The sequence below is a fragment of the Onychostruthus taczanowskii genome, unplaced genomic scaffold (assembly GCF_017590055.1).
Source record: "Onychostruthus taczanowskii isolate IOZ18803 unplaced genomic scaffold, ASM1759005v1 scaffold131, whole genome shotgun sequence".
Taxonomy (NCBI): Eukaryota; Metazoa; Chordata; class Aves; order Passeriformes; family Passeridae; genus Onychostruthus; species Onychostruthus taczanowskii.
Window position 1 is genome coordinate 1,214,422 of NW_024498474.1, and position 27,153 is coordinate 1,241,574.

The window sequence follows — 27,153 nt, forward strand, 5'->3', positions numbered from 1 at the left end:
AGGAGGAGAGGAGGCAGCAGCAGGAAGGATGCAGAGCAGGGGCAATTACAGCCTCTGTGAAGCAACAGGCTGTGGATAATGCTGGGGGTGGTGGGAAAGTATTAAAAAACAACGCATCTTGATTTCCACATTCAACTGAAAATCCCTTTTCTGGTTTCTGTTTTGCATTTCTTGGTCTGGGTTACAGCTCCAGCTGTTGCTGCCGAGGTTCCAAACCATTCTGGCACCCTCCTCTTAGCGGGGGGATAGGATTTCTGGAAGGAAACAAATGCACAAACATGGAAGGACTCGCACAACCACAGCCTGCCTCACTGGCACAGCTCTACTGCTCAAGTTCATGCCCAGCTGGAGCCACAAACCGACCAAATTGTGCAAGGAAGGCTTATGCCTCACTTAAATCCAACACCTTATTCAAGTACCTTAAGGAATTTGAGAATCAAGGCTGACAAAGATTTGCACTCACAGCAATATCCAGCTCCAAACTGAAGCGAGGGGTTCAACAATTGGCACTGGGCAGAGACACGAGCTCCCTTTAAATTAAGAGCTCAATGTCTGCTCATACAGCTTGTGTTCCTACAGACACCAGCACCAAAACCCTTCAGCACAGCCTCACAGAACCCTGTACTTAAAAGGGAATAAAAAGGAAACTAAATGTCCTCTTAAAACACTGGAAGCACCTAACTTTTTTAGGAAAAGTTTCCTAAAAATCTATTGCTGTCCAAGGGGGATATTTGGACACAGCAAGGACCAAAAAAAAGCAACATGGCACCGCAGTCTGGGGGCCAGACAGAAGCTGAGAAATGGGTTGCTGAAGATCCCCACCCCAATCAGCGGGCCTGGGCTGTGCTCCTGCCTTCTCACCTTGGGCTGGGAGTCCACAGGGAGCTGCTCCTCCTCTTCCTCGGGATGCAGGGCAGGCTGGTGGGAGGCTGGGGTGGTGGGCTTCAAGGGGCCTGCTGCCCCCCTGCTCCTTGCCTGGCTGGCATCCATGCTCCCTGCAGCCTTCCAGGGGACAGAAAGGAAGCACGAGGTTACCTGGGGCACAGTCCCTCATCAACAGAGAGCCAACACCTCTCCTTAGTGAGGACACTGCCTGTTTCTATTAATTTCCTTACAATGAAATCCGAGCAAGTGAAGTTGGTGCATTTCAAACACACAGCAACTGGAAATTGTACTTGGCCCTTGTTTTAAATGCAGAAAAACATTTCCTCCATCCTTATGGCTCTGAAAATTTGAAATATTTACTTCTGCCTCCCAAGTGCTGTATTTTCAAATGTGTTTTCACAGCTAAAACAGCACAGTGGGCACAGGGATACGAACTCCTCTTTTTTACACCACACTGCTGACTGACACTTTGGCATCAGCTGCACATCCCTGTGTTACCAAAATCCTCACTAATGGCAGGTTTACCACATGCTTTATCAGAGTGAGAACATCTGTTTACCCAAGCTGAAGGCACCACATGCTGATGGGTTTTCTCTGCTCCTTCCCTGGCTGCTGGATCGATCCCACCACCCTGTAAAAGCAGCAGCAGTGTCAGGCCATTCAAATCCAAGAACACCCATTAAGAGATTTAGAATTGCTTGCTACAGTGAATTATTAGAACTGAGATATCTTCTGAAAGAGAAATGAAGACTGGATTAGCTTTTGCATTTGCAGTCTGTTCCTTCAGATTATATTAATTTGATTACTAATAGCATGTTATTCCCACTATTTGCTCCAGGAGAAGGGAAAAGTGTGATCAGAGCTCAGGCAATTGCACTGTCAGGAGGTCAACTGCAGGAAAAAGGCTCTGAAACAGATATTGTACAAACAAAGCAGCACTCAGGGAAGCAAGAAAAATCAATTTGGCAAAATGGCAGTGCTTGAAAAATTGTTTGAGCCAGCGTTTAAGAAACCAGCCCCAAGCCCTGAAAGGAAATCCCAGCACAGGTAGCAGGATTTGGAATATGCTATTTCTTTTGACCATTGCCACCAGGTGCCACTCAGTGGAGGGTGTCCTTTGTACCAGGTGCTCAACTGGGACTATCCTGGATTTTCTCAAACAGCAACACAGAGCTCCTTACTTCCCAAGATGTGTCCTCCAGGAGACACTTGTTTTCAGGCTGTGCCCAGCAGTTTCAAGCAATGTAAGAACCCAAAGACTGAGATACTCCTGGCTGGAATTAGCTCTGGCTTTTTCATCCTCTTAACCTTCCTGTCTAGTAGAAGAATCCCTTTGCCCACATGCCAGTGCACAGAAAGCAAGGGCACAACCTGGATTTGGTTGCTATGAAGGAACAAGCACATCCCAGTTTTCACACAGGGAAGAACCTGTCGTGTGTGGAACAAATCACAGCTAAGCTGCACAGCTCTGACCTCTTCCTGGAGCAATGCTTATCCCAAAAAAATCCTCAGTTTCTGCTCTGAGCATTCCTCTGAGGAGGAGGAGGAGGAGGAGGCAGTGCTACTCAAAACCAAGGGAGAGGAGGATTGGGAAGATGAGACACTAAGCACTGCTGGAAACACCAGGAAAGTTGTGTTAGTCTGTTCCTACAAAGGAAGGATGATTTTACAGAACAACAGTTTTAAAACCTTTTTACTAACCTGGTTTTTATTCCACAGGGCACCTTCCCTTCTTGCTTGATCTGTTCCTGTTTTTCCCTGCTGCCCTTCAGGCCACACCAGCCTTCTTTTGAAACCCAAGCCATCCTGAGATTTATTTCTACCCTCTTTCTCCAATAGAACAATCATCATCTTGATCAGATACAGCTCAATATTGGCAGGAGTAAGTTTTCTAATTTCTTGAATTTTGGTAGTGTCTTGGAAAAAACCAGAAATATAATGTTAATTGTTTAAGCTTCTTGCCCTTGATTCAGTTTTCTTATATTGCACAACAGATTTGTTACGCCTCATTAAAGCACAGGATGGATTAAGGCACAGAAAAGGTAACAAGATGAAAAGTTATGGGTTTGACTCGTGAGACCATGTGATAAATTCCCAGTGTGCTTCCTGAGGATGCCAGTACTTACAGAAATACCTTGTCAGTTTTTCTTCCCCCCAAAAAAGATCGCAATAAACACAGATTTAAGACAGATGTCTCAATAACTCCCACACAACCGGCTTGCAAAGCTCTGCCCCGTTGTTATGAGGTTATTCCACAACTGCACCCTGCCGGGACAGCAGTGCCAGCCTTCCAGGAGCGCTGGGGGCGCTGCTGGCAGCAGCAGCGGGCCGGGCGGGTGCTGCTCACCGGAGAGAACGGGAGGGCTGCGGATCACGTCGCGGAGCAGGCGCTGCACGGCGGGAGTCAGACCCGCCCGCTCCAGGCTCAGGGCGCGGCCCGCCGCCAGGGCCTGGCACAGGTGGCTGCCAACCACGGCAAGGGGCAGGGATCTGCTCTCACTGATGGCCCTCTGCGGGAACAAAGGAATTCACAGGGCACAGGGTCGTGCCCAGAAAACGATCCGCCCAGGAAACCATCCAGAGCCACCGGCAGTGCAACAGAGCTCCCCAAAACACTGCTTTGTTACTGACTTATTTCTCATCCTGCTTATCAAATGTGTTTCTCTCTCTCAGAGCTTCACAGCTTGAGTGCAACACCTCACCTTGAACTTCCTTGAGAGGAAGGAGCACCCGACCTCTCAGGAGCCCATAAATACGGATAACGGCACCAAAACAAATTTCCCCCTCATTTTCACATGTTGGATGAATTCTCCTCCTAAAATGTTTGCCTTGAAGAAAAGCATCTCAAACTTTATTGACCCAAACTTGTTTTTCTCAAGGACAGGTTCCCAACTGGAATGTGGTACTCTTCAAAAAAGCACGTTTCGAATTTCTACTCATTTCTCCACAAGGAATACAGACACTGTGCACTCCATCAGGATTAGAGGATACAGAGCAACAAGCTGCCCGTTAATAACTGTACAACAATTTCTTGTTAATTCACCTTTAGGCACAGTTTTAACTTGGGGACCACCTGCCCCATACTCTTGAGAGGGGCAAAGCAAAATCTAAAGCAACTTGAGCTGCATACTATGGAGTTAAAAACTCACTGTATCCCACCTCAGGTTTCCATACCACTTCAGAGGTAAGTAAGAGCATCTGCCACTTCCCAGGAAAAGTACTGCCTCAGAGGTTTAAAGCAACCTATCCAGCCCTGTGCAGAGGATTTAAGAGACATTTCATATTCCCCTCCTCTAGACAAAGCCTCCCTGCTGTCAGTTTTCAGCAGAGCAAAAGCCTCCACAGTCCAGAGCTTACCAGGGAGTAATTTTTCTCTTGGAACAGGATATATGTGACCTCCTCCGAGGGAGAAAGGGCTCTAGCACGCTTCCAGGGAGATGCTTCTTTCTGAACTTTGGATTCCGAGGTGGGGAATGTGTCAGTCTGAGTGAGATAAAGCAGAATGAAATGAATTGTATCCCAGTGACAACCAATGGATCACCCTCCCATTATCTGAAGTTATCTGACAAAGTAACACCAAGAGAATCATTCATCTCTCTGCAAGGTGGGCTTTGATCCCAAATCCGTGTTCTTAAAAAAAATAAAGGGAGGGAAAAACTAAAGCAAGGAGGGAATCCAGATGGACACCCACATGTTCCCATCTTAGTTAAACTAGCATGGCATCATCCAAGGAACTTGGAAAAGTAAACCAGCCAGAACAGAGTGCCCAGGCCAACACATCATCTTAGGTATTCCTCATGCCATGTGAAACTATTCCACAAGAACAAACTGTGGCATTCAGTCTGCATGGGAAACTTCTCAATTTGAGCTACACTTTCTCAACACAGACCCCCTGAAAACAACTAAAAAACTAGATATACTTTTAGTTCCCATTGCTAGATCAAAGTATTTTTTCTTTTGTGAAACAAAGACAACTCCATGGAGTCCAACAGCTGCAGAACCAATCCCATCCTTAAGGCTCCTGCCAAGGAGAAGACACTTGAGTTTATCATACCTGCAAACCATTTGCTTGGCAGAAGTCCTTAATTTCAGCCAGGAGAGGCATCAACATGGTGGACTTGGCTTCAGACACACCATCGATTTTCTTCAGGTTCTCGATGCTCGTAGGCCTGGTTTAGGATGAAGAACACAACAACATCAGACAATCCCAAAATATTGCTGCCTTTTATAGCTGGAGGAGGCACTTCAGATGCCTCCACCCCCCCAAGAGAAGCAGGAAAGGGATTTGTGGCTTGGCTTGCATGCTCCCCACTTTGTACAACACGTCTGCGTGCTGGCTTTACCTTATCCGGGCCATGTCCACCAGGATCTTATTGGTTGCCAAGACAGCTGGAGGAATTTCCTTCTCATTAGCTACCTTCTGTCTAGCAGTCAGCAGCTTGCCATACAGAGCAGTCTGGGAAGGAAGGAGCCAAATTCTCAGGAAGCAGCTCTACATCACTCACAGGTATAATTGTTACAAGAGAAGAAGTTATCACCTCCCTGATCTTCCCAAAAACACACAAAAACCCTGCCATCCATTAACCCCTCCTCGTGTATTTCAGTCCTCTTCTGGGACCTCTGCTCAAAACAGCTCAGTAATTTTAAGAGCTGCCCAAAGACAGAACAACTGTGGTTTGCAGGCTGACTGCAATTCAGAGATATCCTCCCAGCCCCAGCAAAGCTTACCTCAAGTTCTTTTTCTTGGGATGAAGCACCTGGTTCTTGGGGCTTCAAAGGAGGTTTCAGTGGTAAGCGCCCTGAAACACTAACAAAAAAAAAAAAATCAAATGTGCAGCAAGCCTTGCTTTAGATCAGTTTATTCAAGGCCAAGTTATTCTGCCAGCTCTGCACCCAGAGCTGGTTGGGGCACAACCAGGAGTATCCACACTCCCACTGAGTCCAAGAGCTCAGGGACTGCCAGGATTACACTGCAACATCTGTCAGCACACAAGCTGGAATAAGAGACTCCTCTCCTAAGCACAGTGCAAAATAACTTGCTTTGGATTTGGATCTCCCTAAAATAATCTGTCTTCACGTGGCAACTATTCACCTAAGTGATACAGACTCTTTCTGCCACCTGCCAGCACCAGAATGGTGACCTGAAGGAGGAATCCACTCAGAAACACGAGGTGCATTTAATCTGGAGCAGCACATGAGCCAGGAAAACAAATTACTTGGTCTGCTTTTTGCAAGAGGTTATTTGATTTCTTTTGACCTGAGGGAGCCTTGAGTTGGTCTCAGTCTTATCCAGTCCAGTGTGGAAAGGCAGAGCCCTCCATGCTCCCTGATGTTAACTGTGAAATCTTGCAAAAACAATGTATTTTGAGATGCAATGCAGTGTAAGCAAGTTTTAGGCACCTGTCTTTTTTTAATGCATTAAACGTTTCCACACCCATTGCACAGGAAAACGCTCATTTTATCAATCCTCTGACAAGCAGTATCCTCATGAACACAGTCCAAATTACCAAACCCCATTTTTATTTCAAATATTGTACCTGTTAACCATGGTATTGTTTCTTGGAGGAGTCTGACCTTTCCTGTAAGAGGAGAACATCTCATACAGAGATACCTATAAAAAAGCAGAACAAGACAAATGCTGATTTACCATCTTTTCAATGAGTTTGCTGTTGATAAAACATTAACCTGTGCTAAGTTGGGTAGTGTTTTCTTTGACATGAGCAAGGATGGCTCACACAGCAGGAGGGCTGTAGTGGTACAGACCTGCTTGCCTGGTGACTGTGCTGTTCCTTTCGTGCCTGGGGAGCGCTGCTTGGAGAGCAGAGGAGAACGCCTGCTGCTGTAATGCAATTAATTATACCTTAACTCCATTGTACAGTGAACAAAAAATAACACTGTGCTAAATAAACTGATTTCAAGTCGGTACAAGGATGTATTTGGCAAATTGAGTTATTGATTAATTATTGGAACTGTCACTCTTTGTGAGAAAAACCAGAACACTGAGGATCTCAAAGCCTCCTCCTGCTCAACCCTGCCTTCTCCAAAAGCAGGGTTCAGAGGCAGATCTGATGTTGGCAAAGAAGCATTCAAGGGAGCACACGTGCTACAATTACCTGGCAGAAGGCCTCTGCAGATTAAGGTCTTCACTGGACTGCAGCAGAAGACTTGGATTTGAGGAAGATCCATCTTTGGAGAGCCAGTTCCTACCCTGTAAGAAGTAAAGCACGTGCCTTAGCCGTGGGTTACTCAGGAGGAGCTCTCAGTGGGTCCTTGCACTGCCAAAAGTACCTTCTGGGTGAGCCCACAAATGACTGCAAACTTGTTGTTTTGGGCTGAGGCCTCTCTGAGGAACCCTTCCATGATCAGCTGCTGGCAGAGCTGTTTCCACCAGTTCTCTGGCCACTCTTTCCCACAGCCAAAGAGAGGGTGCCTGCGGTACCGGTCCGGCAGGCGCTGGGAGCACTGCAAGTTTGGAAAGATCCTGTCAGATTTGTGCATTCCTTGCACAGGGAACCTTCAGGCACGACAGTAAACCCAAAGCCTCCTGTGATCTATTCCACTCCAAGGCAATAGCAAGTCCATTTTATCCTAGATGCACTTGTGTGACAATCAGCAGCTTCACTGCATCAAAAGGTTAAACAAGGAACATAACTCCCCCTGACCAACCCTTGTCTCCTCAGTTTGTAAGCATAAAAAATATTTTGTTTTTATTCTAATTTATTTCTAGTGACTTTCTTGCTTATTATTTCAAAACCATTAATATTAAAGGTGTATGGAAATTAATTTATATTTATTCTGGTACCCTACTTCAGTATTCCAAGTCAGACAACAACACAAAGCCATCCTTTGCTTTATTCAAACATAAACTAGCTAACTGAGCCAAGATTTTTATCCTCAATCTCAACAGGCTGTTCCTTTCAAGATAATCAAAATGATGCATTTTCACAAAAAAAATAGAGGATAATCATGTTACTTATTGCATGGGGAGTGGAGCTGAGCAGCTTCCCAAAGTCAAGACTACCTCTGTACACAAACATCCACCTCTCCAAGAAAAACAGCACACACAGAGGGACATGCACAGACCAGTTAAGAGGGATCCTGTCAGAACACACAAGGAGCTGCCCCATCACTCACAGAGCCTCGAAGAAGCAGAATTGGCATTCTGATCCCAAACTTCTCATCCAGGGCACTCACTGCAGACAGCAGCTGCTGTGCTTGCTTCCCAAAGTCCTGCAATCCACCCTCAAACTCACTGGGGACTGCAAGGCAGGAGCCTCTGGAAGGGACAAAAGAAGCCAAGCTCAACACAAACAAACCAAGCCCCTTCTCCAAATATTGCCAAGCCAGTGATTAATGAAATAATTAAATGAAATAATCACAAGTTGAACTTAGTCTCTAATGTCACTCCTAGTTCTATACACCTAAACACCTTTAATTATTTGTATAAATGCAATTTCAAGACACATTTATATTTCTATCCATGCAACTTCTCAGACAGCTGCCCAAGCCAACAGTAAGTTCTCCACCACAACTGCTGTTATGAACATGGTCTCAGCAATTTCTGGAATTCAGGATTTAAGTATCTGCATTGGTTTGGGCATGCACAACATTTCTTTAACTGCACTTGAAAGCTTTTTCCTGTTTCTTTAAGAACATAAAGAAAAAACAAAAAACAGGAGTGACTTTAAAGGCTATGTAAGGTTTGTTAATGTTCTTCTTACTGACTGAAAGAACCCACTGAAAAATTACTGGCACAAACCACTCCTAAGATCATTTTCTTTTTTTTTTCCTATTTCAAGTGATTTCAGTTCTGCAACACAAATTCACTACCTGGCTCTTTATTAGCACTGCAAGGTGACTGCAAAGAGGGCAATTATCACCTTTGAAACTCTTTTTTAACTCAGCTGTAGTAAGAGGCCAGGCAAAGCTGTCCTAATCCTTGACATAGAGAAATTCAACAGCTAAATTGGTAACACTTCTCCACAAAGCACTTTGCCTGGGATCAGAAAGCATCAGGCTAACAGCCAGAGCAAGGAATGCTTCACTGTAACTTCAGGGAAAGCTTTATTGTAACTCCAGAAGGAGGTGACAAAGGTGTCCCTGCTCATGCCTCCCTGACTATCAGCCTCCTGAGCCCCCTCAGCACATCCATGAGATTATCAGCAAGGTTCAAAGAGCACATGTCAGCACAGGAGAACAGCTCCCTGGACACTGGGGCAATTTAGCCTTAGACACTTGGTACCACACAACATTTTCAAGTGCTGTCTTCTGGGATTAATTACCTAACAGGCCTTAAGCTGATGAATAGAAGTGTTTTTCACTGAGTGTTGCTCTAATCCCCCTTTTAGGAACTGTGATCCTGCTCTGCTTCCAGGCTTTCCCACAGCCTCACTCGGAGCTTATCACAGCTTGCTCCACTCACTGGAAAAAGGTTAGGGAGATGTTCAAAAATAAACCTCAGGCTGAACAGCTGCCAGATCAGATGTATGAAAGTCAATTCTTTTGGATAATTTGCCTTCTAAGTCAGGCTGAGAGAACATAACCTCTAGGATCAGCCTGCAGGGAAGAAAGCTTACCTGGACCTGCAATTATCACAGCATTCTTCTGTGCCCATGATGCCAGAGGAAACCTTTCGGAGTTGTCTGTCTTCAAAATGAGACAGGATGATTCTACCCAAGGGAACAAAAAGAATTCAACAGAAGACCAAGAATTTACACATGAAATTTATTGCAGAAAATGGAGTCGAAATCAGCATCATTAATTAATTCACTGGGGAACCAATTATTTAGCCTTGATTCCTCTAAAGAAAAAGTCTTTTTTTTTAAAAAAAAGCAAACAAGGAAAGCTATAAATGTGCTGAAGGCTGTACTTTTGATAGTGCTTATTAATACAGAATAGAATGTTCTGTGCTTGTAGAACACACTGTGAGTCTGAGCTGCCTTCTGCTTACAGCCCCCAGCTGTGCCCGAGTCCCAGCAGCTCTTACCAAAGCTGCCTGCAGTGACAGAGCACTAAACAGCTCCCACACTCACTTCCTCCTGCAGCCATTGGACACCAGGTACTTCTCCATCTTGGCCAGCATCTTCAGCTTGTACAGCCGGAACGCCTCGTTGCGGATCTCGCTCAGGAGGCGCCTGAGACAGAATCAAAAAACGCACAGAATTAGAGGCTGACCACTGCCAGCACATCAAAAACGAAACATGCCAGACAACACCCTCCAATTCACCAGCAAGAGCTGGAAAAAATACCCTGCTAAAACCAGACCCAAGCTGCCTGCTTCTCCACCACAGGGAATACCCAGGAGAGAACTCCACTCACATCCTTCCCAAAGAGGACAGAACAGCAGAGAGACACAGCGGTTCCTCCAAGCCCACGGGCTACTCACCTGCCACGGCCCTGAGGGGGGGAAGGGAGGGCTGTACCTGTTGGAGGCCAGGTCTGTGGCAGCCCAGAGCACGTGGCAGGCAGCAGGAAGGCCGTCACGCCCGGCTCTGCCCATCTCCTGGTAGTAGGACTCCATCTCCTTGGGAGCGCCGTAGTGGATCACCAGCCGGATGTCGGCCTTGTTGATGCCCATCCCGAAGGCCACCGTGGCCACCACGCACTGCAAAACAGCAGCCACGTGCCAAGGAACAGGCCTGGGTTCCCACACACTCAGTGGGAATCTTCATCCTCAAAATCCAGCCTGAACTACAGCAGCTTCAGAGCCACGGTGCTGGGTTTGGCCAGGGCACGGCCATAGGATCGTAACCATGGGAGGGATCACGTGCTGTGGCAAATGCAGGGATGATTTCAAGTAGCTGCTCTCAACAGGCACAAAACAGGTGATGAAAAGCAACACAAGGGTTCCCAGGATATCTCTGCTGCCCAGGAAAGAAGCAGCTCACAGAACAAAGAGCTTGGGAGAGACCTCCAAGATCATCAAGTCCAACCTAAGCTCTAACACCTCAACTAGACTACAGCCCCAAGTGCCACGTCCAGTCTTCTTTAAAGAAGTTGTCCTCTTGTTCCAGCTACCACCATTTTCCCTGGATACCATGCATTTTTGAGGGAATTACTACAGAAATTCACAAGACAAACCAGGCATCTTATTCCTGTCAGCACAGACCAGCAATTTCTTCACCCAGAACTGCAGGCAGAGGACATGGCTAACACAGGTTGACATTCCAAAATTTTCTTCCACCAAAAACTCTACAATTCTAAACAATTCTTTTGCTTCCTCCGTACCTGAATTTCATCCCTCATGAACTGGTGGTGAGTGTCCCTCCTCTGCTTGTTCCCCATCCCAGCATGGTAGGTACCACAGGTCACGTTGAGTTTATTCAGTGCACACACCACCTGCTCAGTGGCCTTTCTTGTAGGGCAGTAGATGATTGTGGGGCCTTCAAACTCATACACACAACTGCTGAAAGTAACAACAACATCATCATGTAAAGATACAGGACAAAAAAAGCCACCTGACTGTAAAAAAAAACCACACCTGAGGGATCAAAACCAGGCTTAAATCCTTACCTTCCTTTCCTAGTTAGGAACTGCTTCAAATCCCTACAGATGTCTCCGCTTTGCTGTCCAACTTCCAGGTACAGGTTAGGTCTGTCAAAACTGGTGCAGGTGACCTGGGGATTCCACAGGTCCAGGCATTTCACTATGTCCTCTCTGATCGAGGGACTCGCAGTTGCAGTCAAAGCAATAATGGGGACCTGCAAAGAGATGCAGAATAACATTCATGACCTCTCAATGATCATTTTCTACACCAAAATCCTCAAGAGTCTACTGATACAGACTCAAAACAGGCACTTTAATGTGTTTATCATTGGCTAAGTTCAGTAATTTGAAAAAACATAGTTAATATTGAGCTTCTTGAACATTTTAGACCAAAGCTTTTGAGAGAGCAGACAGGAACACAAGACTAGAAATACAAAGTTTTATTCTGACTGTATCTTCCACGAGACCACGGTACTTCACTGATGTGATTAGCTAAATTTAGGGAATACAGGATGGCACTGACAATAAAAGCATGTTAAGTTCAGGTCTAAATTTCTGATCTTATGCAATAAGTGTTTGAGGAGTTTCTAGAAATCTGTGGCATGCTCCTACCAGCCACTCAGTCAGGTGAGACAAAATCCTCCAATATTAAACCAGAAGCTTAGGGACCTCATCTTCCCCAGCACAGGGATCCAAAGAAATTTAAATTTCCTGAGTTTCTGGTAGTCCAAGATCAGAACATCCTTGGTTTAAACATTGGGAAAACCCTACAAAGCCCAATCACTGACAGGGATGCTCCAACTGCCAACCAGCATGGAAAAGGCACAGAGCACAACATGAAAAGGCTGATACTTGAAAAGTACCACACAAAACCCTCTTCTTGTGTCAGAAACCCAATACAGCCAAACCTCACCAAGGGCAGAGTCTTCTTTAACAAGCCCAAACTTCTGAAGGAGCTCCTGAAGTCGTGGCCCCACTCGGAGATGCAGTGAGCTTCGTCCACAGCTATGAGGGTGATACCTGGGGGACACAAAACCACAGCACAGCAAGCTCAGCTTTCCTGACAAACCACCAGCAGTGCTTTGGGGTTTGCTCCTGGAATGCTTTCTGCTGCACCACCTTTAAGGCCTCTCTCATAAAAAAGGCCCAGGAGCTTTTACAGTCTCCCCCCAACCACAATCCAAGCTCTGGACATCCAACATCCCTCATGAGGCTCAACATCTCAAGCTAGTTCCAACAGGACCTTCTCCCACTCACTGCTTCTGGATCACAGCCACCATAAGAATTCCAGATGTCATCTGTTGTGTTTTCTGGATTGCAAGACAAAGCCTGATGGTCCCAGACCAACACTCACATGTCATTTTTCTCATCTTGTGTGATGAACGGGAATAAATGGTGTCACCACTCTCACCAAGAAATGGGTGAAAAGTCTCCAATTACCAAAAAGGCTTAAACATAATGATCAATTTAAGCTGCCTGGCACCTCACCCACAGTCTTACCTCCAACTTACCAACAGTTTGGTCAAGGTCCCGAAGTAGGTTTAAGTTCCCTGAACAAAACTCTGGAGTCATGTATATGACTCTGTACTGACCCCTGAAAGATCAGAAAAAAAAAAATACACTGACACAGAAGAGAGGACCCCAGACAATTCAATTCAATAAAATCATGACTGCATTGGAAAACAACACGAGAACAACAGATTTCTGATGGCAAACAAGAGGAATTAAAATAAGACCACAGAAAACATTCCAGAAGCACAGGAAAGCAAGGCATAGCAGGAAAAGGCAAACCAGGTTTGCCAGCCTTTAGAATAAGAAGGGACTGTTGTGTTGATGACAGATAGAGGTCTAAAACCTGACTAAAATCAGAACACAGCTGAGTCACTAAGCTCCATTTCCCCAGCCAAAAGGCACAGGAGGGTGGCTGCAGCCTCCCACACACTCAGCCTGGGTGAATGCAAACAATATCCTGAGTGCCAGGTCCCAGGGCTGGGCCAGAACCAGGAGTTTCAGTGGTGATGGAGCAGGGAGACACCCTACCCCCCTCAGCAGCCCTTTGTCACAGCCCTGAGCACCAGAAAGCTGGGCTCAAACTCACCCTCTGATGGAATCCTTGACCTGTTTTGACTGAGCTGAACCAAGGAAGCAAGCTGGAATGCCTGTCATTCTGCAGAAATAAAAAAAAGCACAGTCATGAACAAGCTTTAGCTTCCAGCCTGTGCCAGCATTTCTAAAGGAAGTTCAAGCTGTGAGGTCAGAGACTACTTGCTTCAAGGATCTTTGTGTGAAACACCTCTTGAAAAAGCAGGAGTAGTGCATGGCTCTTCCTGCCACCCAAATGCTCTTGCACTTCCCCTCCAGCACTCTCCACAAGACACACACTGGATTAACAGGAATCAGAGCAAGGAAGACCATTTTCCTTGCAGAAGCTCACAAGAAAAACATCCAATAGAATATGCTAAACATATTTCCTTGAACTCTTCACTGCAGCAGTTCCTCACATTTGGATGCAAGCCTTGCTAGCCCACAATTTTTTACCTTGTTCACTCTTTTGTGACTTACTGACGCTGCATCTGCTAATTTTAAAATCAGGTGGCTGGCTTTTAATGAAATAATAATTACCAGCCCAACTGATTGATATTGTAACTCTTAGATGGGTGATTTGCTGCATTGTCTCAGAGCCCTTGGTTTCCACAGCTGCTCAGTCCAAACTGCAGACAGACAAACTGCAGTTTGGACTGAAATTCAGTCTCCTCAGCCTTCAAAATGAATGACCCACTGGGAAGGCAGTGAATAAACCCCTTCCACTGAGGAAAACAGTGGAAAAGTCACACAGACACCCTACTGAGCAACAGTCAAGGAGCTTAGTCTGTCCAGCCATTCATCTGCACACAGCCACGATGCACAGCAGAAAACACCACACATAATTCGTGTTCTTCACTTCAAAACATCTTCATATCCCCTCTTCCACAAAATAACCTCCTTCTTCCCAAGGTGGACAAAGCAGGAATTAACCAGACAACTCAGCATGAGCCCCACAGCTTCAGTGCAAAAGTGTCAGAAATGAATCGCTCTTACAATAGGAAGCAAACACATGTGGAGAAAGCATTATCAGGTGCTACAAATCAAAGAGATTTATCTTGACAACACCTAAAACCACTCATGTCCGAGTGATTTGGTGTCACCCACAAGCTCCCCTGCTCACATCTCTGAAGAAGTGAAGAGGCCAGGTGTTGGGAGACCTACTGCACTGTCCCTCTTGAAAGGCTGTGCTGCAGCTTCCAGCGACACCGGGTGCAATGTCACTCCTCAGAGCCAAAGCAAGCCCTACCACACCTTGACACGAGTCTCACAGCCTCAAACAGCTCCCCCTCCACTTTGGTCTGGACACAAAAGGCCTGTGAAGCCAGATTTAAGTGCCTTCAGCAACCTCCCACCACCCCATCCATCCTTTGCAACCTCCGCCTCTGGTTCACCCACGTGGCAAATCCAGGGATGTGAGACTGCTGACACGGGCTGTGTGTGTGCTCCTTGAGGAACACACACCCTGCAGCTGACACACCAAGAGCCAAGCAAGGCCACAGGCAGGAGCCAGGGGTGCCCAGGGGGGATCCAGCAGCAGCCTGGCACTGCCAGCACGTCACTCACGTCAGCTGCAGCACCTGGTCCTCCATCAGGGAGATCAGAGGGCAGATGACAACTGCTGTGTGTCCAGTGTAAACAGGAGGAAACTGGTAGCACAAGCTTTTTCCATAGCCTGAAAGGGGGGAAAAAAAACCCAAAAAGCACAAATGAGACACCATGCTTTCTATGCAGCTACAGCAGACAATTTTAACACCCCAAAAAAACCAAGGCATGTTTGTTGTACTGCTGTCCCTCAAAAAGGGAATGACTTTCTATTGTTTCTTAGGATGCAGTGCTAACTCACCAGTTGCCATGACAACAAGATTATCTCTCCTGTCTTCCAAAAGAGAATTGATCACTTTCCACTGGACCCTTTAAATTAAACAAAGGGGAATATTTGATTTTGGCCACCACAGACAGCAAGTACATTGTATGAAGCTGCATATGCAGTTGGACTGTGGGTGAAAGGGACCCTTGGGGCTGCCTCAGAGCGCTGTCCTTGCACGCTGCAGCCACTCAGACACTCCAAGAACTGCAGGCAGGGCCACGAGTGCCAGAGTGGGGATCTCTAACAGGACTCAGCACTTGAAGCAGACACTCACAGGAGAGCACAAATAACACCTGCAGTTTTCACAGCACTTGTGGGTCACTTATCTCCAACACAAGAGAGCGTGAACAAGACTTGGATTTGTTTGTTGCCATTTTTTTTTCAAGTGAGCAGCAAGAAAAACATCATCCAGGTTGAAGGAAGGGCAGGAACACCTACCCCAGAGTGTCCATGTGAACAGACAACAGACTCACGGTTTAAATGAAGAATGCCCAAAATAGGTCTTCAGACACGTGATGTGGCTTTCTCCAGGCTCTGGCAGCAGTGGATCTTTGGTGGGAGAGAGGAGAAAACGCTCATTTGGGATGAAATTTTAGAAAGAGAAAGCACTATCTCCACAAACAACAGTCTGCTCATGGTTTGTCATGCCCAGGGGTTAGAATGTGGGCAATTCCAGTGAAAAGAGAGATGTCAAACTCCAGATACTTTCAGGCTGGAATGAAGGACTAAAAAAGCAAAGAGCTCCTCAGAGACCCTGCATGAGGAGGAGAACACATGGCTTGATTAATGAGATAAAGCAGCAAGACTGCAATGCATAACTGCATCATCTGGAACAGGATCATCCAAAAAAGTCAAGGTGTGCTCCCCCTCACACGTCAGCTGCTTTTCCCCATTTGATTTGTCTCCACAGGGACAAGCCCAAAGCAAGTCAAAATCACCCCCCAGGCAGAATTTCTTCAGAATTCTGCCACTCAGCAGCAACAGGAGCAGCAACTCCCCTGTGCTGTGCTCTGAGCAGGTCCCCCACACCCCCTTGTTTTACTCCCACGAAATCAGCTGACAACAGCTGACCATGGCAGAACTTCACTCTCTCCTGCCAAGCACACCTTGGTATTTTCATCCTGACACAGTCCAAGCTCCCCTTAAAAATCCAGGTGAGCTTTGTCTTCCCTTTTTGAAAAACCCACCCCTAAAAGTCACTGTGCTTCTACACTCAGTGAATTTTTAAAATTTATTTCATCATACATTAAGACTTTAAAACACATACCTAAATATTCCTCCTCCTCTTCCTCAATGCCTTCATCTTCATCACCATCTGGTGCTACATCCACTTCTGTGTCAGGAGTTTTCCTGGCTTTACTGGACTCTCCTTCAGGTAAAACTCCTTCACAATCATCTACATCTTCTAGAGACTGAGCAATTAAGAAGAAAAAAGTTACTTTGGAGCATGGGAAGGTAGATAAAATTCCTCTCTCAGGTAATATGATATGGGAACCAATTTTTAATCCAGTTATAACAATTTTAATCTAGCAGGTGGATCAAGTCCAAGCTGGTGTAGTGGAGATGACACAGGAGGCCAATGATACTCCAGTCTAACCCCAGCAAATTGAATTCTTTAGGTATCCACGTGTTTATTCTGTCCCTCTTCTGTAAGCAGCACCTTTTTGCTTCATGTCCATGTTACTGTGATCCCAGAGCAGCACCATTAGAAAAAAAAAAAAAAAAAGGAAAAATGAACCCTGAGGCACTCACTTTGAGCATCTCCATTTCCAGCTCTTCATCACTCTCAATGACACAGGACACATTTTGTTCATTGTCTGTGGAACATGCCTCCTACAAAACCAACACAATTCTCTTAGCAACAAACCAATTTGTATTTCACCCCACTACCTTCCAACCTTTTGTGCCTCCTACAAGCCACTTCTCTGCATGCTTTAACTTCCCAAAGGTCATTAAGCTCAACATCCTGCTCTGAGGCCTAGCCATTAAAAACAAAACACCTGAAAGAAATATTAGAAGTTAACAAGCGCTCATTACCTCGGGTGCAGCTTCACTTCCCTTCACAGCCTGACGTTCCAGGACCTGAAGCTCCTGCTCAGTGATGTCCAGGGACATGAAGTCATCCCTGTCCTCTCTGTCTGTGAGCCTGGCTGCTGGAGCCCTGTTTTCCAGAGCGGTGTTTCCTCTCTGTGCCTCCTCTCCACTCATTTCTTCCTCCCAGAGGACAGCCAGCGTAGCATCAGAGCAGATGTTGAGGTCACCTTCAGGTTGCTCAGCACATTCTGCTTTTTGTGCTTTGACACTTGCTGACTTGGCTTCAGAATGTGTTCTGTTTACACTGCAGCTCCTCTCCAGCCCAGAAGGGGAACCTGAGCCCAACAGGGTGGTTTTTAAGGCACTGATGTTCTCTGATAGCTCTGCTAGTATTTCTGCAGCCCTGGGAGGTAAAAATCAAGGAAGGTAAACCAAAATTACAGAGGCAGTTACTAAGCTTCAGAACAAAATTCAGCCAAGTTCAGGGTCAAACCCCTTGCAGTCAGACCAGTGGAGACACATATTCCTACATAGAAAAAATACATTTTCTTGCAAAACAACAAACAGGTAACAGATGCCTGTTCAAACACATGTAACTTTGTTGTGTGGGGCCTGGGAGACCAAAAACAAAAGACTGATTGTGAAGGTAGAGGGAGGTCAGCACAAAACTGACCTCTGGAAGTTCTCCAGGTGTCCAGAAGAGTCAGGGATGAGAGAAGCCAGGGCTGATATCTCTCCAGCTAGAGAAGTCAAGTGCTCCTTCACACCCTCAGATGTGGCATCTGTGACAAGTGCAACAACTGGTTAGTTTGGAATAATTGGGGTCTAACACCTCCACCTAAAGAACTCACATTCCTGTGACTGCATTCCTACCTACAGCTGGCAAAACAGCATTTCCCAGGGTTTAAAAATCAAGCCCAGGGAATCAGGCCAAGCTTCTAAGTATTCCAGCATTGCATCTCTTCCATCACACAAGCTCAGGGAAAACAGGCACACAATGGGAACAGAGCATTCCCCCCAGCTGCCAGAAAAGAGCTGCTAACACAGACATGCTGACTAAACCAAGGCCAAACCCTGCACCTGGGATCCAGGGGACAGCACTGCCACTTCTGCTTTGGACAGGAAAGGGAAATTCAGCAAAAAAAAGGAAAAAAAAAAACCTCTCACCACCTCTTTTTCAGCCTTAAGCTACCTGCAATATCTTCTTTATAAAACACAGAACTGAACAAAAAACTAAGATTTTAAAATCTCCTCTGACCAAGTAAATAACCTTAAGCTGCTCTAAAACATTTGGGTCCTACTGATATGCCTCAATAAAAACATCACTTCCTAACATGGTTTGTTTTGTGTCCCCAGTTGATCTTGAATTAGCTATTTGTCCCTGCATCAGCAGCACTGAAATGAACTCACTAAAATGTTTCCATAAACAAACTGGAATGACAGAAGGAATTCTTCCCATCCCTGTGTACAGCAGAGAAAACACAAACAAACACCCTAAGAGTACCTTCCTACATCCTATGGAAAGCAGCCACAGACTATGGTTACCCTGGGCATCCAAAGCCTCTTCCTATCTGCTCCCTCTGCAAGTCACCACTAATCACTGAGAAGCCAAACAAACCTGGCATTATTTTAATATATATATATAAATATTTATTTCCCTGCTAGGAAATGGAATATGCAATTGTACATGGATATGCCTGGATGGACAGCTTACCTTTGCTGGGGCTAAATAATTTCGGGTCACTCTTATTCATATTTTTCAGTTTTTCATAAACAATGTAGCCAGCCTAGGAGGGAAAAGAAATAATTAGTACTCCGTACTCCTCAGAGAAAAAATAATTTTAAAAATTCATCAGGAGTTAATCAGGCAAATCATGGCAGCAATGCAGTGTGACCAGCAGAATTCCAAACTGGAATATCCCTAATTATACACCCTGACTCCACTGTCCATCAGAACCAGGTCACATGTTTCAGAATGCTGCACTAAGGGCCAAATGCTGCCTTGGGGCTCCCTCTGGAATGGATCCTCTTGCACAGACCCCAGAGTGGGTCATCTCAGCGAGCTGGCTGCACACAGAAAGCTCCCAGTGCTCAGCTCCTGCTGCCACCATCTGCTCTCCTCATTCAGATTTCATGCCCTGCTCCAGGAGAGGAGCTACAGACACACCGAGATGGATTTGGTGTGTTCAGTATTTCCCTAGGTATGAATAATGAGTTCTAACAGAAAAACACAGCCTAAAGCCAGCCATGTGCTAATTAGGCTACACGTGTTGAAAAAGAAACAAGTTACTCCCTCGAGTTTTTTCCTGGGAGGCTCCAAAATGCAGGCCAGGTGAACAGAGCAAAGTGGGAAAGACGCAGTGCCTGGAAAAAAATGGCTAAAAGCTGAACCAGGCACAAAAAAAAAAAAAATGAGGGGCATGCAGTGCCTGGAAAAAAATGGCTATAAAAGCTGAGCCAGGCACAAAAAAAAAATTGAAGTGTTCTCTGTTTTGGGTCTTCACAGGTGCTAAACCCTCCATGGCTAAACTTTTAACTAAACTAGAAGTGAGAAAATAAACCACTGTCCCACTTCCCTTCCTCCAAGCCTAGAAATAAGAGACTGAAGGAATGATTTTTCTCCCAGGAAACAGGTGGCACCAGGTAGCACACTGGCAAAACCCTTCACAGAACTGCAAATAAACCAAAATTCATCCAAAATACTGAAAAAAACAGGGACTTCTGGAGAAGCATAAAACTCACATGCAACTGAACTCCCCCTGAAAATCCATATTGTGGCTCTCCTGTCCCAGCCACCAGTAAAGGCTGTGTTTCCTCCAAGTTCTGAATTTCACCTCCCATAATGTACTGAACAATATCTGGGTTAATTAGCATCTAAGAAAGACGACAAAACCAGAAGGAAACACACCCAAAAGTGGTAACAAGCACTGCAGACAAGGGCCTAAAGAAGCAGCCAGGAGCACACAGGAGAAGGGATAGAGTCCCAGAGGGATGCTGGAATGCTGATCCCCCGTGGTACATACGTAGGCATCCGTGGCTGCGTAGAGCTTCTGCTCCTCGTTGAGCGGGAACTCCTCCCAGTTGCTGCAGCGCACGGACTGATCCTTCAGCAGCTGCCTGCCAAAAAGGTGCTTCACCAGCCCATTCAGGCTCCACGTCTCCTTTGCACTTCAGCTGGGGAAAAAAAAAAACAAACAGAACACCAAAAGCAGAGGATTTGTTTAAAAAGGAAAGCATCTGCACCTCCCCAGATAGAGCAAAGCGTGCTCAGTCCCTTGTCAGCAGCAAAGAGCTCTGGGTTAGTCAAAGCATACTTAGTTTTTTAAAGCAGTGGCTCTTCTCAGTGCTGCCACAGTATCAAAAATGTGAATCATCTGTACAAAACAACCTCTGGCTTGATAAAATAAAGAGCCCTGGACTTAAACAGCACCCCCTCTCTCCGCCAGGATTTTCCCATTATTTGCCTTTCTAATTAGAAAAACTCAGTTCCCAGCACCAGGGATTTACCTCATGAAAACCACAGGAATATTAAAGATTGCCTGTGTGTGTTGGACATCTTTTGTCAGGCTGAAGCCAAGCACAAAGCAGAAGAGCCCAGGGCTCCCAAGCCTCCCAAAGGCACCCCAGCACGCTGCTGCCTCCAATTGCCTTTGCAGCCCCTTGTCACCTACAGTGGCTGCACTCTGCTGTCTCCAGAGCCACTCTGGGAAGCTTTCCTACAAATTCCAAGGATCCAGGCCTCATGGGCACAGCCTGCTGCTATTCCAGCCTGGAAAACGTGCCCAGCTGTGGAGCTGAACAGCAGCATTAGCAGCTCATTGCCTTGAGTCTGGTATTAAAAAAACCCTCCCAACTGTTCTTCTCAGGCTCCCCCAGCCCTTCCCCTCCTGTTGTGCCATTATATATAACCCTGTTCTTTTGTTCTCTTTCAAGTTTATTTTTGGTTTGTTTTCTCTTCAGCAGAAGACTTTTAAGCTGCTATCAGAGATCACATTGCTCATTCTTCCTAACAAATTATCCCGGTTCAAATGATGGGATAAAAAAAATAAAGGGGGTGACTGAGGGAACTCCAGGTTGGAGAAGTAACATCTCCTCTTGTTGCTTGAGCAAAACAGTGAATTTGTACAATTTCCAATAAAAACTCTACACTGGTTTCTATGGAAAGCACTGTGCTGCATCACAGAAGGATTGATAAATGCATGGAGGGACCAAGCACAGGTAAGGTGCACACAGAAGGAAAAGCCTTAAGGGATGTGCTAGCAATCAGAAAGATTTGGAAAGCAATGAACCTTTGGCTCCCTTCCCTAAGCAGACAGCACAGGTGGCCCTGCATCAAACCATCTCTGACACAGAACTGAAATTCAGGCTGTGCCAAAGGCAGCACAACCTGTAAACAGCACCCACACCAGAGCTGAGGTGACACCAGCCTGAGAAGCACAGGAATCGAGATATTCCTACAGAAAACCTACTTCCAGACTGTGTGGCAGAAACACCTCTGAAGGGAGGGCTTCAAGGAACACCCTGAAGCCATGGCAGCTTGTAGCCTGCTGATGGGGCTCAGGCATTGCTGGGACAATGGCACCACTGCCAGCAGAGCAATCTGGCCATCTCCATCAGCAGGAATTAAAGGAGAAGCACCCGCAGCTGGACTCAAAAGGGATATCTTGTAAATACTTGAAGTGAACAGACCTGAGAGGGGACAGATGTTGATAAAAAACTGGCTCACTGAAAGACAGCACTGAGTTCTGCAGGCTTTGAGAGGTGTTTTAAACAGTTTCCAAATGAATTACAACAGATCCCTGCTTTATCCCACAGAACACGTTTGCTATTGGAATGGAACTCCAGCCAAGACAAGGAAGCCTCCTTTTGCACAGCAGCACCATAAGAAGATTCCCTCCCACAACAAAAAGGTTTTAGAGTTTTACTTTCTCATTAGCAACGTCAGCCAGCTCCACAAAGCTCTTCAGCTTGATTTCAAAGTCACTCATCAGCTTCCATTGATCTCCCTCAATTCCTACGCCAACCTTTTTAATTGTTTCATCTTCGAGCAGCCTTTTGAGTCCCTTGGGAAAACCTAAAATAGATTAAGCCCAAACATGAGAAACTAAATACTGGAAGATGCCAGAAAGTCTAATGGAAATGACAAAATCCAAGCACAAAGGCCATCTGCAAAACCCTGTGCTTTTAAAAGAAAAGCCACCAAAGTCCCTCTGTTAGTTTGATTTCTCTCTGGAATGACTGAAAACTTCAACTGGCTGTGAAGGGCCACCTGCAGACAAGCAAGAAGGAAATACCTGAAATACACAAATCATCCTCCACCCACCTGGAAACAAACAAGTTAAAAAAAAACAACCCCAAACCAACAACCCAAAACCTCATTTGTCTTTCTGATGGTTAAATCACACACCAAAAAAGCAACCCCTCACTGGAAAAGACACTTTAATTCTCAAAATTCAGTGTTCATTGCACGAAATCAAATATTGTTTTACTAATTTCCTCACGGTTTTTTGCCATTCCACATTTCTGGGCAACAGCTGAAACCACAAGCATGGGAAACCACCAGCAGCACGGATTCTCTGGAGAGAAAACCCAGAGCTGAGGTTGGGCTGCTCCAACAACAGCATTTGGAAAACAGAACCCACCAACCAGATGCTGTGCCAAGCCCAAACGTGCCAGTCTTGCCAGCAAGCAAAAAACCCACAGTGCTCGAAGATGCACACAGACACTCAGCACCATATTTTCATTTCTCCCAAACTGAAGGCACAGCAAACCTGGATCAAAGGGTATTTTCAAGCTTCCAGGGCTGAATTAAAGCAGGCAGCTTTCTCATCTCATTTTCTGCAGGAAGAACGGCCCCAGACACTTCATCCTTGAACAATAACAGCCTTCCCCTCCTCCCCTGAGTGTTTGCTCCCATTTAAAATTCAGAGCATCTCATTTAAATCCATACCTCCAGGACCCCACAGCTGGATACCCTGAATTAGTCTCAAGTGCAAATGTAGTACCTGCAAACACACAGAGCTCATCTGCCCTGGCTCCCATTGCAAACATCACCTTTCCTCAGCCCTGCAATTTGCATTTATGTACTTCAACAAACACTTGGCAGCACTGATTTTTGTTTGTGCATTTTATTTGTACACTTGCAGCCACAGCCAGCTCTGCTGTGGACTGGGAAATTGCAGATCCACCCCAAAGCTTTAAAAAAATATAACTGGTGAAAACCTCCCCCAAACAGCAGCAGCCTGGTGCTGTGAGAGGCAGACAAAGCACAGCATTCCCAAAGCCATGGGAAAAGATGGAAAATCGTCCACATACAGAGAGGATTTAACCCAATAAAATCCTGCAAAGTACACAGCTGGCTTGCTGTGCCAGGGGTTTTCACCTAAGGGAAACATCATTACAACCTTCCAGGATGGGCATTCCCCAGTGTCCCATTTCCACCACCTCATTCCTAGAAAAGTGACTAACAAAAAAGAAAAAAGCTTAAATTGAAGACTGTGCAAAAGCCACAATCTGAGAAAAAGGTCACACTTTGAGAAATCTGTAAGGAAATAAAAAAAAAAAAACCAAACACTAAAAAATGGAGAACTAGGAACACTCTTCCCAATAAATAAATAAATGTGGTTTTGCCATTTATACACAGTCCAAGAAGGCTCAACTCCTCCTGCAGGAAAAAAAAGCTTTTTTGCTAGGACTTGCTGCTTTTTACTGTGGTTTGGGCAGCATTTCAGCAGGTCATTTACACTGCCACAACAAGCAGAAACTGGCTCTGCTCCCTGCATGAGTCCCTCAGTTCAAAGAGCATCCTCCACTGGCAGGAACAGGCACCTTGGAAAGCCATCCAGAGGGAAACTCCTCCTTTTGCTGTACCACACAAACATCCCCCCTGCCAGAAGCAGGAGCATTCCAGCTCTTTATGGCCCTTGTTCCCTCAGCTTCCTCTCCTCACATCATTTTCCTTTGTGCTCTCCAGCCTCCCTGATGGAATAGCCTCCAGCAATTAAATTTTCCACCCCATTTGCTCTAAATGACAAAGGATTGAACACCAACATTAAAATTATCGCTATTATACCTCAGCATGAGGCCCCCAGGGAAATCAGAAACCTCTCCCAGGCACAGTTTTAATCTAACATTTTCAACCAAAGGTTATAAAACTGCCATCTCCTTCCCTCATCCCTATTTTCCCTATTTGGAAGCTTTTGTTCACATCCATAATGAATCCAGCCTCTGCTAAGCACACCCCCTTCTCTCCCCACAGCTGCACCACACCAGGTACCCAGAACCCCTTCCCAAAGCTGATGGCATGCAATGCAGGAATTGGGAATAAAAAGCACAAAAGCCATCATTTTTGAGGCTTCTTGTTGAAGCCAAATTAACAAAAAACCAAAAAACAAAACAACAAGAAAACCAAAACACAAAAACCCCACAGCCTGCCCTATTTAGGTTCACTGTTTATTTTGGTATTAAACTGAAAATTCGTTGTAAGAGGAGGGAATTACATTTTTACAACTGGAATAAAACATTCACACAGAAAAACAATCAGAGCCCACACCCTGTTTCCAGGCACACCTAAGACTGCCTCAACAGAGAGGCATCACTCAAAGAGCAAATCCCTTTATTCTGGGTGGAAAAGGGGAGGAAAAGGATGGGATTTCACTGCCCCACGTGGCAGGACCTATCAGCCATCGCCCGAGGCTTCAGTGCAAAGACAACAGAGAGCAGCAGAGAGCAGCCCTGAGTAGGAGAGGAGGCACGGTACCTGCCATGGAGGAGACGTGGAACAGGTAGCACTTGTCCTCAGCCACGCACATCTGGATCACAGCTGTTCTGGCCGTCCTGCCTTTGGTGTAGGACGGGGGCCACTCGATGTCAAAGCCCACAGCAGCCCCCTGGGGCAGACTCTGCCTGCAAAAGGAGCAGGCAGCCCACACAGAGCGGGAGTGAAACCATCCCACACCGCTCCCTCCCTCCCTGGGATCCCGGATTTCCTGCCTCTTCCCCCTCAGCAGCACAACAGGGACAGAGCCTGTAAGCCCCACGACTAAACCTGGCCTCAAGGACAGCCAGAGGGGAAAAAGGAATCGTTTTTATTCCTTGATTCACCCCAGGAGCCCTTGAAAGACAGGGCTTTATTGATCCCACAGCACTGCAAGTCTTGTACACAAATTTCTTCTCCCCCAGCACCACGAGCTGTGCTAAAAAAGGGAAAAACAACACCACAAGTTTACTGCCTTTTCTTCAAACATACAGCCCTAATTAAGGGGTTAATCAGGAACTAAGGCTTCTTTGTGAAGTCAGCACAGCTCATGGCATTATCCATCCTGTGAAAGGCACTCAGCCTGCACTGGAGCCCTCACAGGGACTGAGAGGCTCAGCACTGGCATCTCCCACCAGCAAGGAAATTGTTCCCCCTTCCAAAAAGACAGGGGCACTCAAGGGGAAGAAGGAAAAAAGCAAGTGTGAGCTGTTACCTGATATCTTCTGAGAGAAGAGAACAGTCACTGGCTTCGTGGCTGTAAACAACAGAGCCAGAGAACTGCAGGAAAGGCAGCCCATCCTCCAGGACACTCCTCTGGGCACCAGGCTTCTGGCAAGCAAAATTTGGGAGACACTGGTTACCTGCCACACATCCAGCCCAGCCAGGCTCACCTGATCACTTCCAAAATCCGACCTACTAACCACTTACTGGTCATTTACTCCCACTCGGTGGAATGAAGCCTGCTGGACTGCACCCTCTGCTTCCCTCCCGCATCCATTAATTAATTAATTACCTAACTGCTGAAGCTGTTACAGGGATGGTCCCTCCTCCTCGTGGCTGTTTTTTTTTTTTTTTACTGCACATTGACACGTTCCCCAGAGCTGGGCTGTCGTGCAGCCTGCAAAGAGGCAGGACCCACCTTTTTGTGTCCCAGGGAAGATTCCTCCTGGCTCTCTGTCAGCATCCACGGGGGATACTTGCCCCGCAGCCCAGCGGCTACCTCGTCCATTTCTGGCACATTTCTGTCATCAATAAAGAGAGCAACAAGAAATCAGAACGCCCAGCAGCTCATGCGGGGGTCAGCTGTCACCATCATCAGGCCTGCACAAAGTTATGGAAATATTTTTATTTTTAATTGATTTTCAAGGCTAAGCAGACGTTTCCCTCGGTGTGCAGCAGCACAACCAACTTCCCCCTCCATCCCAACGCCAGACAGGATTTAGACACTAAAACACAGCAACAGCCACGGCTAACACAGCCAAGAGCCCCCTCAGCGCCGGCCAGGCTGCCGGGCCCTTTGGGAGCGGCTGCTCTGCTGTCCCCCAGTGCTCCCAGGGCCCTCACCGCTCCACCCGTTATCCCCCAGCACAGCAACCCGCGGCAGAACCGGCGGCAGCCCCGAGCTGGCCCAGCCCCGGGCGGGCCCGTCCCGCCGCCGCCTCCCGGTACCTGGGAGCGGCCGGCCGCCCTCACGGAGCCCGCGCCGCGCGCACATTGCGCGTCACGCCGCGTCGCGCCCTAAGCGCGCCACAGGGCGGAGCCCCCGCCTTCGCTCGGGTTACCCGAGGTGACGCGCACGCGCGCTGCCGCGTCGGCCGCGGGGCACTGTGGGCGTTGTAGTCCCGCCGCCGTGAGGGCCGCGCACCCCCCGGCGCCCCCCGCGCTGCCGCCGCCGCCGGCACTTTTGGGGGTGCTGAGAGCACCGGGGGGCAGTACTGGGAGAGCTGGGGGGCAGTTTTGGGGCGCTGGGGGGCAAGGGGTGAAGTTGTGGCAGCGCTGGGGCAGGAGGTGTAGTGATGGGTAGCACTGTGGGGGGTGA

The 27,153-nt window shown here is 46.7% G+C and overlaps 1 protein-coding gene across 1 annotated transcript; it reads right to left on the bottom strand.

The window, feature by feature from the left end:
• WRN (WRN RecQ like helicase) lies at positions 1-26,815 on the bottom strand. Its single transcript, XM_041396832.1, is given in 37 exon segments — positions 1-254; positions 862-1,002; positions 1,445-1,516; positions 2,587-2,801; positions 3,233-3,395; positions 4,243-4,368; positions 4,940-5,054; positions 5,229-5,341; positions 5,614-5,692; positions 6,423-6,496; positions 6,649-6,724; positions 6,999-7,093; positions 7,174-7,347; positions 8,020-8,161; positions 9,462-9,554; positions 9,918-10,019; positions 10,308-10,489; positions 11,113-11,290; positions 11,398-11,585; positions 12,284-12,390; positions 12,882-12,964; positions 13,469-13,537; positions 15,019-15,127; positions 15,299-15,366; positions 15,796-15,871; positions 16,590-16,734; positions 17,075-17,155; positions 17,360-17,759; positions 18,030-18,138; positions 19,071-19,143; positions 20,380-20,520; positions 20,522-20,530; positions 22,282-22,430; positions 25,116-25,261; positions 25,828-25,943; positions 26,254-26,356; positions 26,679-26,815. Coding segments are annotated over 36 exon segments (4,422 nt in total). The 5' UTR covers positions 26,344-26,356; positions 26,679-26,815; the 3' UTR covers positions 1-131.
• Between the last annotated feature and the right edge of the window lie 338 nt (positions 26,816-27,153).